Source organism: Notamacropus eugenii, chromosome 2 (genome assembly GCF_028372415.1).
Source record: "Notamacropus eugenii isolate mMacEug1 chromosome 2, mMacEug1.pri_v2, whole genome shotgun sequence".
Lineage (NCBI taxonomy): Eukaryota > Metazoa > Chordata > Mammalia > Diprotodontia > Macropodidae > Notamacropus > Notamacropus eugenii.
This window is the reverse complement of record NC_092873.1, coordinates 252,376,218-252,389,328: the sequence shown is the minus strand read 5'-3', so window position 1 is coordinate 252,389,328 and position 13,111 is coordinate 252,376,218. Positions and strand designations below refer to the sequence as shown.

Here is a 13,111-nt window from a genome sequence, read left to right as displayed (position 1 = left end):
AGCAATGAGTGGTACTGATGGCCAGCTTCAGGAAAGCTAAGTTTCCAAGCATTTATACAAAAGGGAAAATAGAGAAGACCACTTTGCTATATAAGCTTTCTCCATTGTTCTTGTTTTAGCTCCATGTGGACCAGAATTTAAGAATGCCTCAGAGGACCAAACTGCATCAACTGAGATAGTATATCTGAACATAACAGAGATAGCAGGATGAAAATTTTTTTCCCAAAATAAAATGATAATGTTTGCTTTTAATTATTTATTTATATTTATTTATTGTATTTAAAACTCTTTTGTATAGATAGCAGAAATTATAGTAAGTTATGGCAAAATAATTAAAAATTATATTAAAAATTCTTGTGTCAACTGAGACAATTGGTGTATCTAGAATTCTAATATTAATGTGTAATCTGAATGAGAATTCACAATCATGAACCTGCATCACTCAATACTCCCATATCACTAAATTTCAGGAAAATTTACAGGACCCAGTGCATAGTAGGCATTTAAATGCTTGTCAAGTGATTTGTTGATCATATACCGCTTGCCCTAAGTACAACAGTGCCTAGTGACAGCTCTGCATAGGACCATAGATAGAGTCTTAGAATGTCAGAACTCAGCCATCTATAATCCAACCCTCTCTCATTGCCCACCCATTTTCCAGATCATTAAACTTCAGAGAAATTTAATACAAAGTAAATACTTAGCTTAAAAAAAGTCTACTATAGAATATTCAAGAACATATAGGAAACTAGGTTTGAATCTTTTTTTCCAAAGACCTCAGCATAAAGAATTTAATTTCAAAGCTCTGACATCTAAAAATCAAGAAGTTTAAAAGTTTCTTCTGATGTCCTATAAGCTTCTTTGTACTTTGGTGTCCTAGGACAACTTGTCCTTTCTACCATACTAACCTTAGTTTCTGATAAGATTTCAAGAGCTTTGCGCCAGCTGTTTCATGTTTGCCTGAGAAGAGATAGAGAATAGAGGTCATTTATTAGCGTGGAAATAATTTGGAAGATGCAAATACAGGAAGTCATAAATTAAAAATTATTATTTTCCTGATATTGATTCTAATGATTAAAAGTCAAGTAGGATCAGATCAAAAGGATATCTTTCAACCCTAATTGCTGGGAACAAGAAAAGTAAACTTTATTTGAGGTTAGGTGAGGAGAGTGGAGACAGTAGTTCTCAAACTCTTTGGTCTCAGGACCCCTTTGCACTTTGAAAAATTATTGAAGACCTTGGGAAGTTTTTGCTTATGTGGCCATATTCATTGATATTTACTGTATTAGAAATGTGTACACTTTAGTAGTAATATGAAAATTGTTTTGACCTCTTGGATCCACTGAAATGATTTCAGGGACCAGCAAGCTTGATGCATCACATCCTAAAAATGTCTTCATTGAATGACTAAATTTTTAAAAAATCATTTATTAAGCACCCTACTATGTGCCAAGCATTATACTAAATGCTAAAGATAGAAATACAAAAGGAAAGCCAGTTCTGGCCCTTGCAGAGCTTAAATTCCAATGGAGAATTCATGTTTGGGGGTGGGGGGGGGTCTATTTTGTTTTAGAAAGTGGCAAATGGAGTTATAAAAGAGTAGATTGACATGCCTTTACAGAAATTATATTTTTTCAAGGAATACTATTTTGTCCAGACATTTCAGTGATGTCTGACTCTTTGTGACCCCCATTTGGAGTTTTCCTGGAAAAGATATTGGAGTGGTTTGCCATTTCCTTCTCCAGCTTATTTTACAGATGAGGAAACTGGTAAACAGGGTTAAGCGACTTGCCCCAGTCACACAGCTAGTAAGTATCTAAGGCCAGATCTAAACTCAGGAAGACAAGTCTCCCTAACTTCAAGCCCAGTATGCTATCCACTGAGTCACCTAGCTGCCCTGAAGAATAACTGAACTTGCATATTTTTAGTTGAAAGGTAGCCTGTTATGGGTAGATAACAGTTTGGTCTTCAGATCAGAAAGACTTGATTTCAAGTGTAACCTCTAATATATAATAAGCAAGTAACTTAACCTCTCAGGAATCCACTGAATTCTCTGAGATTATAAATTACAGTTGAGTAGTCAATATGTATCAGTAGAGGGATTTTCCACACCAGGAGTTCCCTTCTTGGATTAAATCACATGACCCAACTGCCCACTCTAGGTTTGTTTTTGTTCTTGTTTTTTGAGAAAAAGGATTTTTGCTTTTATTTCTGTAAAGGTTGTGGGGCAAGAAGAGTGGAGAACTTTCTGCCAGTGGTCATGGAAATCAAGTTTGTGAACAGTATCTGTGTCTGTACTGTCACTCGTGTAGAAGATCTCTGGGAGAGCACCTTCTCATTTTAAATGGAATTTGCTCAGGTGGGCTGAGCAGTGCAATGGATGTCAAAATGCCTGCATATTGAAAGCCTTACTGATATTCATGAAAGGTCAGAGTTTTAATTCAGATTTCTTTTTCCTGGGGCAAGTATATTTCTCAAGGTCCCCTTTGGGCTCACCCCACCTCCAAAACAAAGGCATCAGCATTGAACTGAAGGTGCCAAATCTCATTTCCTGTGAGATGAGTGCAGGACCTAGACAATGTTTTACAAATAGTAAAGACTTAATAAATGTTTGTTTCACTGAATTGACTTGAATTTACATCCTACACATTTAGAAGGAAGTAATCTGCTCCATATTTGAGCAGCAGATATCCTTTTCAGGTTACCTATGCCATGAATGACAAGGATCTTGAAAACCAAACCAAGCATGTCCTTTGCAAGGTTGGCAGACAAGAATCTGTTGCCAGTACAAGTGGGCATCAAATTCCAGTGGTTAGGATCTATAAAACAATAACTCCCAGTTTAACCGAGAAACCTAAGGCTTAATAATAATAGCAAATTTTTCCATAGATTTCTAAGATTCTCCAAGTACTTTGCATACGTTATGTCATTTGACTCTCACAATAACCTTGTGAGGTAGATGTTGCTACCTCCTTTTTACAGATGAGGAAAATGAAGCTGAGAGATTGTGACTTGCCTGGGGTCACTCAAATAGTGTCAGAGGAAGGATTTGAACCCAGGTCTTCCTGAGTCATAAGTCAACACTATTTGCTATGGGAAGCTACCTCTTTGCAGCTATCACATCAAGTTTCTTGAGAATTTTATCGGCACCACTTATAATTTCTTTTTTTTTTAAATTTATTTATTTAACTTTTAACATTCATTTTCACAAAATTTTGGGTTCCAAATTTTCTCCCCATTTGTCCCCTCCCCCCACCCCAAAACACTGAGCATTCTAATTGCCCCTATCACCAATCTGCCCTCTCTTCTATTATCCCTCCCTTCCCTTGTCCCCATCTTCTCTTTTGTCCTGTAGGGCCAGATAACTTTCTATACCCCATTACCTGTATTTCTTATTGCCTAGTAGCAAGAACAGTACTCGACAGTTGTTCCTAAAACTTTGAGTTCCAACTTCTCTTCATCCCTCCCTCCCCACCCATTCCCTTGGGAAGGCAAGCAATTCAATATAGGCCATATCTGTGTAGTTTTGCAAATGACTTTCATAATAGTCGTGTTGTGTAAGACTAACTATATTTCCCTCCATCCTATTCTGCCCCCCATTGCTTCTGTTCTCTCTTTTGATCCTGTCCCTCCCCAAGAGTGTTGACTTCAAATTGCTCCCTCCTCCCATTGCCCTCCCCCACCCTGCTTATCCCCTTATCCCCCACTTTCCTGTATTGTAAGATAGGTTTTCATACCAAAATGAGTATGCATTTTATTCCTTCCTTTAGTCGAATGTGATGAGAGTAAACTTCATGTTTTTCTCTCACCTCCCCTCTTTTTCCCTCCACTAAGAAGTCTTTTGCTTGCCTCTTTTATGAGAGATAATTTGCCCCATTCCATTTCTCCCTTTCTCCTCCCAATATATTTCTCTTTCACCGCTTAATTTCATTTTTTAAAGATATGATCCCATCCTGTTCAATTCACTCTGTGCTCTCTGTCTGTGTGTGTGTGTGTGCGCGTGTGTGCGTGTGTGAGTGTGTGTGTGTGTGTGTAATCCCACCAACTACCCAGATACTGAAAAGTTTCAAGAGTTACAAATATTGTCTTTCCATGTAGGAATGTAAATAGTTCAACTTTAGTAAGTCCCTTATGACTTCTCTTTGCTGTTTACCTTTCCATGCTTCTCTTCATACTTGTGTTTGAAAGTCAAATTTGCTTTTCAGCTCTGGTCTTTTCATCAAGAATGCTTGAAAATCCTCTATTTCATTGAATGACCATTTTTTCCCCTGAAGTATTATACTCAGTTTTGCTGGGTAGGTGATTCTTGGTTTTAGTCCTAGTTCCTTTGACTTCTGGAATATCCTATTCCATGCCCTTCGATCCCTTAATGTAGAGGCTGCTAGATCTTGTGTTATCCTGATTGTATTTCCACAATACTTGAATTGTTTCTTTCTAGCTGCTTGCAATATTTTCTCCTTGACCAGGGAACTCTGGAATTTGGCCACAATGTTCCTAGGAGTTTCTCTTTTTGGATCTCTTTCAGGCAATGATTGGTGGATTCCTTGAATACTTATTTTGCCCTCTGGTTCTAGAATATCAGGGCAGTTTTCCTTGATAATTTCATGAAAGATGATGTCTAGGCTCTTTTTTTGATCATGGCTTTCAGGTAGTGCCATAATTTTTAAATTGTCTCTCCTGGATCTATTTACCAGGTCAGTTGTTTTTCCAATGAGATATTTCACATTATCTTCCATTTTTTCATTCTTTTGGTTTTGTTTTGTGATTTCTTGGTTTCCCATAAAGTCATTAGCCTCCATCTGTTCCATTCTAATTTTGAAAAAACTATTTTCTTCAGTGAGCTTTTGAACCTCCTTTTCCATTTGGCTAATTCTGTTTTTGAAAGCATTCTTCTCCTCATTGGCTTTTTGAACCTCTTTTGCCAATTGAGTTAGCCTATTTTTCAAGGTGTTATTTTCTTCAGCATTATTTTGGGTCTCCTTTAGCAAGGTGTTGACTTGCTTTTCATGCTTTTCTTGCATCTCTCTCATTTCTCTTCCCAGTTTTTCCTCCACCTCTCTAACTTGATTTTCAAAATCCTTTTTGAGCTCTTCCATGGCCTGAGCCCATTGAATATTTATTTTGGATGTTTGGGATACAGAAGCCTTGATGTTTATGTCTTTCCCTGATGGTAAGCATTGTTCTTCCTCATCAGAAAGGATGGGAGGAGATATCTATTCACCAAGAAAGTAACCTTCTATAGTCTTATTTTTTTTTCCTTTTCTGGGCATTTTCCCAGCCAGTTACTTGACTTCTGAGTTTCCTCTCCACACCTACCATGCCTCCAGTTCTGCCCAGCTAGCATTTGGGGTCTGAGATTCAAATGCTGCTTCCCAGCCTCAAGGCTTTTGGCGGGGGCGGGGCTGCTATTCAGTGTGCGATTATCAGCTGCTCAGGTGGGGGCATGGCCACCACATGGGGCTCAGTTCCCTCAGGGGGTTTATGGGGAGACCTTCCACAATGGATCTGAGCCCCTGCCTGCTTTGGGAGCCCCTTTCTGCTGCTGCCTCCGCTGCTGTCTCCCGAGGGGGCCTGAGTCATGGGCACACCCCCCGCTCCCCTCTCAGTGAGCCAAAAAGACTCTCTCACTGACCTTTGGTGCCTGTGGGTGGAGGGACCTGCGCAGCCACTGGAGATTCTGTTCCTGAAGCCTGGTCGGATCTGCTTCCCTTGGTGCCATGCAGCCAAGGCAGGGCTGGGCTCTGCTCCAGGTCCGGTGCGTGACAGACCTTTCGTGTCAGTTTTTCAGGGCTCTCTGGAACAGAAATCTCCTCCACTCCATTGTTTTGTGGCTTCTGCTGCTCCAGAATTTGTTGGGAGTGCTTCTTTACAGGTATTTTATGGGCTGTGGGTTCGGAGCTAGCATATGTGTGTCTTTCTACTCCACTATCTTGGCTCTTCCCAATCACCACTTATAATTTCTTCTGCAAGGAGAGGGGCAAGAGATGCCAGGGCAAGAAGTCCCTAAATGTCACACATCTATGGGCGCTGAAGCAATTTTCAGGGCAATGATAACTCTGCTGAGTTATGTACATAGAAATAACCATGGAACCAAAATCAGGAGGAAAAGAAAAAAAATCTTTAGAAGATTCAGTGATGCACGCAGTCTAATCAAGCCATGACTTCTTTCAGTTTAACTGACTGACTTCTGGGGAAAAAAATCCCAGCAATAAACAGACTAAACAACTAAGAGTATGTATTAAGTGCCTATAGCATCACTTATAACATTACAGTGTTAAGTTCTTGGGATACATTGACCAAAAAGAAACAATTCTGTCTTTCAAAGAGCTTATGTTCAATTGGGAAGGACAACTTGTGCATGTATGTAGATCTTCACAAATAGATAGAAGGTGATCTGGGGAGAGGAGCAGGCACTTTTAGCTGAGGAGCCCAAGAAAGACTCCAGCAGAAAATGGCTTTGGTGATAATAGTATTGTTAAAAGGGGGTGGGGGGGCTGGATTTGAGTCAATAAGCATTAATTAAGCACCTACTATGCTAAGTTCTGGCAATACTAAGGCAAAAGACAGTCCCTGAACTCACAGTCTAATAGAGGAGATAATGTTCAGACAACACTGTGCAAACAAGATATATTCAGGATAAATTGGGAATAAGAAGGAAAGAGGAAGGAAAAATTAGCATTAAGGGGATTGAGAAAGGCTTCTTGCAGGAGGTGGGATTTTAGCTGGGTTCTGAAGGAAGCCAGGGAAGTTGGAAGCTAGAGATGAGGAGGGAGGGCATGGGGGAATATCCAGTGAAAATGCCCTGAGTCTAGAGATGGAGTGTCTCAGGTAAGGAACATTCAGGAAGCCACAGTCACTGGATCATGGAGTATGTGAAGGAGTATCAGGTATGAGGAAACTTGAAAAGAAGAGGACAGGTTCTGAAGGGCTTAAAAAGGCCCTTTTTAAGGGGACCTGGATTCAATTTTTGGGTGTACCACTTAATAGTTGTGTGACATTAGGGTAGGTACCTTAGTACCTCTAGTACTTAATACCTCTGGGCCTGTTTCCTTATCTGTAATATGAGAAGACTGGACTGTATGGCCTCTGTTGCCCCTTCAAGTCTAAATCTGTGATTCTGTGAAAGAAACTTGAGATTCTTAGAGGTAGAACTAAGAAATACTTCTATGACAGGCAATAACTGAGAACTTTTCATTCCTTTCTCAGCAAAGTCTCCAGGACAGCCAGAAGCCTAGGAATAGTGATGGAATCTCAAAGAAAGAAAGGCTACACTTAAAAAATTAACTTCATGATATCACAGAATGGAAAGGCTGGTTAGTAATTTTTAGCAAAGCTGTTCATTGGTTATCAACAGCCTGTGTAAAAATGTAAGCCCGGATATCACTATACTGGTCAAAACAGGAAGTGTGCGTTTATATTTGAACTGTCACACTGATCATGATAATGACTAACAAAAATGACAGTATATTTAAGTCCAGATTCCTGTAGCTGAGATTTAGAGAATTGCATTGATCACAAGGTAGTAAAATTCTTGCTTACTAATACAGTAGGAAAAAAAGAATGTATTTATAGTCAGTGGAAATGAGTTTGAACCCTGACTTTGCCACTTTGGTACTTTCCTGTGTGACTTTGGGCAGTCATTTAACCTTTACGAGCCTCAGTTTCCCCAACTGTAAAATGAAAGACCTGGATTAGATTAGCATTGAGACTTCTTTCAGCTCTGAATTGATGATGCTACAATCTAAGGATCATAGCCGTTGTCACTGAAAGTCGTGATGCAATTGACAAGGAAAGGTGATGAACAGGTCACAGATTTTACTATATTATAGTGACCTCGTAAATCATTAACATCCCACATACTTAAATATATCTATATCCTCCTGAGGTAGAATGTCTTCTACTTAATGACTAGTTAATTTGCTCCTTTCAATTTCCTCAACACTTCAGGAAGCAAGTAATTTACATTAGAAATAATGTCCTTCTTCTATAAGTATGTTAGGTAGGGGCCCTTGAATTATGAAAACACTGATTCTAGAAAGCCCCTGTAAATTAGTCAAGGAACTAGAACTCCTAATAAGCCTAATAAGAGAAAGAATATCATTTTAGTCATGTTTAACTCTTTGTTATCCCATTTGGGGGTTTTTTGACAAAGATACTGGAGTGGTTTGCTATTTCCTTCCCCAGCTCATTTTACAGGTGAGGAAACTTCTCAGGGTCACACAGCTAGTAAGCATCTGAGGCTGGATTTGAACTCAGGTCTTCCTGACTCTAGGTCTGGCACTCTATCCATTATGCCACCTAGCTTCCCTCTGAAATGATAGGCACTCCCATATTCTTCATTGGTGCTGGAGATATGTTTCCAAACAGTCACAATACAATTTCTAGCTAAACCTTAGAGAGCTTTATGAATGGGGTAGAATGACATAATAGAGAAGCTCCGAACTCACAGCCAGAGAGATCTGGGTTTCAGTCCCTCTCCTGACTTTTGCTAGCCATGGGATACTGGGCAAATCTCTCTGAGCATCAGTTTCATAGGATCATTGATCTAGAAGAAATCTCAGAGGCCATGTAGTCCAACCCCTCCATTTCATAGACAAAACTAAAGAGGCTAAGTCCCTTACCCAAGGTCTTGTTGCAGAAAGTATCAAAGGCAAGATTTTAAGCCCAGCCCTTTGACTCCAGTGTCAATGTAACATGCCACTTCCCTTTTCTCACCCATAAAATGGGAGGTGTCAATAATGCTACCTACTTCTCAGGGCTCTCTTGAGGATCAAACAAGACCATGTAAACCTTAAAGCACTCTGTAAATACCTACTTGGCACAGTGGTTAGACTTGGAATCTGGAAGACCTGAGGTCAAACCAGACTCTTACTGGATGTGTGACCTCTATCTACTTCAGTTTCCTCATGTATAAAGTGCAGATAATAATAGCACCCATCTGTAATGTTGTTGTGAGGATAAAATGAGATATTTGTAAAGCGTTTTGCAAACTTCAAATCACTATAGAAATGCTAGCTATTTTTTAATTAAATGCTAAGTATTGTTATTAGCTATTTTTTTAAAAACCACAAAAACCTGAAATTCAAGTTCTTTACAGAAAACCAAGGACAAATCAGGAAAACTAAAGGAAGGAATGGATTTCCTGTTCAGTGTCTCTACTTCCATTCAGAAAGACTGCATAAACAAGTACATTCTGGAGATTGGCACATACAAATACATTTTGTAGTATATGTTCTAAGAATACTACTCTAAACCCCTATTTGCACCGATGTATTGAACCCCTGGAGCTCACCTGCTGCCTCTTCCCCTCAGAGTTTTAGGGGTAACCCTGAGAGGAGGGTTTGATATTATCTCCCACAAGTTCCCACCAGGGTAACTCTCACATTGAACATCAGTTGATATAAATTAGCCAGTCAGACTGAATTAGCTTTTACAAATGGGCATTTAGTAAGAACAATTGGTACAAAGCATCCCTCAGAGGCAGTCTCCCATAACTATATGCAGAATTTAAGGGAAATTTGGTTTATTTTTTAGAGAGTACATGTAGTAGAAAGACCAGCTCCCAGTTGCCAGAAATCTTTCCTCTCTTAATGAGGTCCTCAAGAAGTTTTTCTTAGGTATTATGTGGCTTTTTAGGATCCTGAGGCTTCATTTCCTCCATGGAACTATTTGTCTTCAGTTCTTAATACAGATACTACCATCACCCATTACTATTCTGGGGGTATTACTAAGATACTGATTGGAAGTCTAATATTTTCCAACCTCTAGAGTTCACAAGTAAATAGAGTAGTAGAGGGAGGCACAGAAGCCCTCTCCCACAAAGAGACCACTCCCAACAACTCCTACTCAGGGGCTTGGCTTGAACTGCTTCTACCACTGGACTGGTCAGACATTTGAATGCCTGAATTCCAAAATAGCTTGCTATTTTATCCAAGACCCTTCCAAGTCAGGGTGCAACTGAGTCTCTTTATTCAATCATTATCATCTTTCATCTCACTCAAATGTTTTTACTTCTTTCAAATTGCTTAAGTCCTTTTCATGCCTGTTTTAATGTCTCTGACTCATTGAATGATTCCAGACACTTGGTTCCAAAACTTATATATTTTTTTATATAGAACAGGCCATGAGTTGGAGATAAGGGTAGTTTTTGCATGAGAGGTATCCCCAGTTATGCTTCTTTCCAAAGGATGACTAGATATATGCAGCAGGATGGATACAGAATCCTAGCACAACAATGAGGATGGGGAGGGGAAATGACATTGTTTTATTTCCTACTATTAAACTATTAATATAAAACCTTTTATGCCACTGTTTCCCCAGCTAGAATATGAAGATAATAGTCTAACTTACTTGCTTAGAGGGCCTCCAAGGGTTGTGATGAAAGGATTAGTGTTAGTAAATAGCCACTGTGAAAGAGCTTGAGTTACTAAGAAAAAAGGCATTATGTAAATATATGGCGCAATACATCTCAGAGAACATGGGCAAAGGAAATCTATACCTCAAAGCTGAAAAGCAAGAATTTTTTGTTAGGGGTTCTTTTCAGATCTTCTTAAGACTTTACAATTTTATCACGTCCACTGTACCAGGATGCCTGGCTGGCATAGTCTCACAGCAAATACAATAAAAGTATTGTTATCTCCTGTGAACTCTAGAGGGAAGTGCATGGATGGAGTCATTAAATGTGGGTTCAAATCCTTATTTTTCTCTACTAACCAGTAACCCTAAGCAATTCAATGACTCTCTCTCTTGGCTTCAGTTTGTGTGACTCTAAAATGCCTGATTTGGAGAAGAGATTGAAGAGTATCCAAAGATAAATGAGCAGCATGAAAATTAAAGGTGCTATAGAACAGGTCTTTAATGACATATACATACATGCATGTGTGTATGTGTGTCTATGTATACATGTATGTGTGATACAGTGCTGGATCTGGAGTCAGGAAGACCTGAGTTCAAATCCAGCCTCAGACACTTACTAGCTATGTGAACCTGGGCAAGTCACTCAATCCTGTTTGCCTCAGTTTCCTCATCTGTAAAATGATCTGGAGAAGTATCTCCAGTATCTTTGCCAAGAAAATCCTAAATGGGGTCATAAAGAGTCAAACACATCTGAAAATGACTAAACATCAACATGGGGGAAACTGAGGTCAGTGAACATCAGTGACACACTTCAGGTAATGTAATAGGTCAATCTTAAAATTGAAGTTCTCTTGACTTTTGACTTCCTATTATTCCTAAAGGACTCAGATAACTTATTTTCTGTCTAATCAGTGCCAGTGACCCAGGATCCAGGTCCAACTCAGGGACTGCAGTGGTATTCAGACTCTGTCTTACAAGTCTGCTGTGTCACTGGAACTAAAGTCAAAGAGAGGGTATGGTCACCACTTACAATAGCTGTAACTATCTCAATCCCAGTACGTTATCACTTCCAGTGATCATTTAGGGTCTTTCTGTGTCATTATAAGATCTGTCACACACAAATTTCAGACATCTCTCTGTTTTACTCAGTTGGGCACAGCTAAGTGCAGGATAGTCCAGGAACTGGAGACCTCTCTAGTCTCAGTCTGGGTCTCAGTCTGAGAAAGTGGGTAGAAGGACCATAACACCTCTGATCCTCGATATTCTAAAGGCTACTGATATCTAAACTGGATTATACCATATGTCATTGTTCCCTAGAATCATAAAGAATTCTTTCCTAAGTCCCATTTTTTTTTTTGCTTTCTCTCTGTCCCTGAGTCTCTTCATTTGCACAATGAAGACAACATATTTGTAATTGAGAGGTATATGTCTCTAGCCTCAAATGCCAAAGATGTTCCTTTTCCCCAGATTTCTCAATTTATGACAGCATAAGAAAAAGTCACAGAGATTAGAAAAATGGAAGGCACATTTGGGTACCTGTGAAGCAGTTTGTGGAGAGGACAGATCAGTTCTTAACCTTTTTTAAAATAATAGATCCTTTTGGTGGTTTGGCAGAGCCTATGAACCCTTCTCAGAATAATGTTTTCTTTATTTACAAAATAAAATACATAGGATTGCCAAAAAATCAATAATACTGAAATGGTTGTCAATTATACTTTAAAGAAAACAAAATCACAGAGATGAGAACAAGAGATTGAGAACCTGTAGAGTATATAGGGAAGAGTAATATGAAGTAAGTCTAAAAAAATAGGTTAGTGTAAGAGTATGATATGAAGATCAGATAAAGAAACTTGAAATTTCAGCACGTGAAATTTACTTGAAAGGCAAGATTCTATAACATCCTATGGTTCATTCAATTCAATGAGTGTTTATTGAGTACCTACTCAGCCCTAAATCTTGGGATTGGGATATTTAAGTTGAACATAAACTCAAGATGAATCAACAGTAGGATGATGGGGTCAAAATAAATATTACAGTCTTAGGCTTAATAGTAGTATGGCATCCAGAACAAGGGAGAGGATAGTCTTATTTTATTAGGTCTGGGTCTATAGTACTGGGAACAGTCTTGGATGCCATATTTTAAGAGATGTATTGCTACACCACAGCTAATACAGATGAGGGAAACCAGAAAGGTGAGAAGTCTTGAGTCCATGTAATATGAAAAATAGTAAAGGAATAGGAGATGTTTGATTTTGGAGAATGGAAGATTTAAGGGGTACCATCACTGTCAAGCCAAAGTTACTAGCATTTATTAAGTGCTTTCATGTATACTAGGCAGTGTGCTAATCACTGGGGAAACAAAGAAAGGTCCCTGCCATCAAGCAGTCTAATGGGGAGAAAATATGAACACACTAAATGTATACAAGATATGCTGGAGATAATCTCAGAGAGAAGACATTAAAGGGAACCAGGAATGAGTTCTTGAAGAAGACGAAATTTCAAGCTAGGAAGCTAGGAAGCCAGAGAGGCAGAGACAAGGAGAGACAGAGAATTCTAATCATGGGGGACAGCCAGTGAAAGTTCATGCAGTTGAAAGAGTGTCTTGAGTAAGAAAAATGAGAAAGCCAATCACTAAATCATGGAAGATATGGAGGTGATAAGTGTAAGAAGACTGGAATTGTAGGAAGAAACCACATTATGCAGGGCTTTAAAAGCCAAAAAAAGGATTACATATTTGATCCTGGAGATAATAGGG

General features: G+C 39.1%; 1 protein-coding gene across 2 annotated transcripts in view; it reads right to left on the bottom strand.

The window, feature by feature from the left end:
- SYTL3 (synaptotagmin like 3) overlaps positions 1-13,111 on the bottom strand; it is an 81,252-nt gene that overhangs the window by 38,469 nt on the left and 29,672 nt on the right. For both annotated transcript variants that reach the window (XM_072643817.1, XM_072643818.1), the window contains one exon: positions 909-960. In XM_072643817.1, the coding sequence (XP_072499918.1) occupies positions 909-960 (52 nt within the window). The remainder of the gene's footprint in view (positions 1-908; positions 961-13,111) is intronic.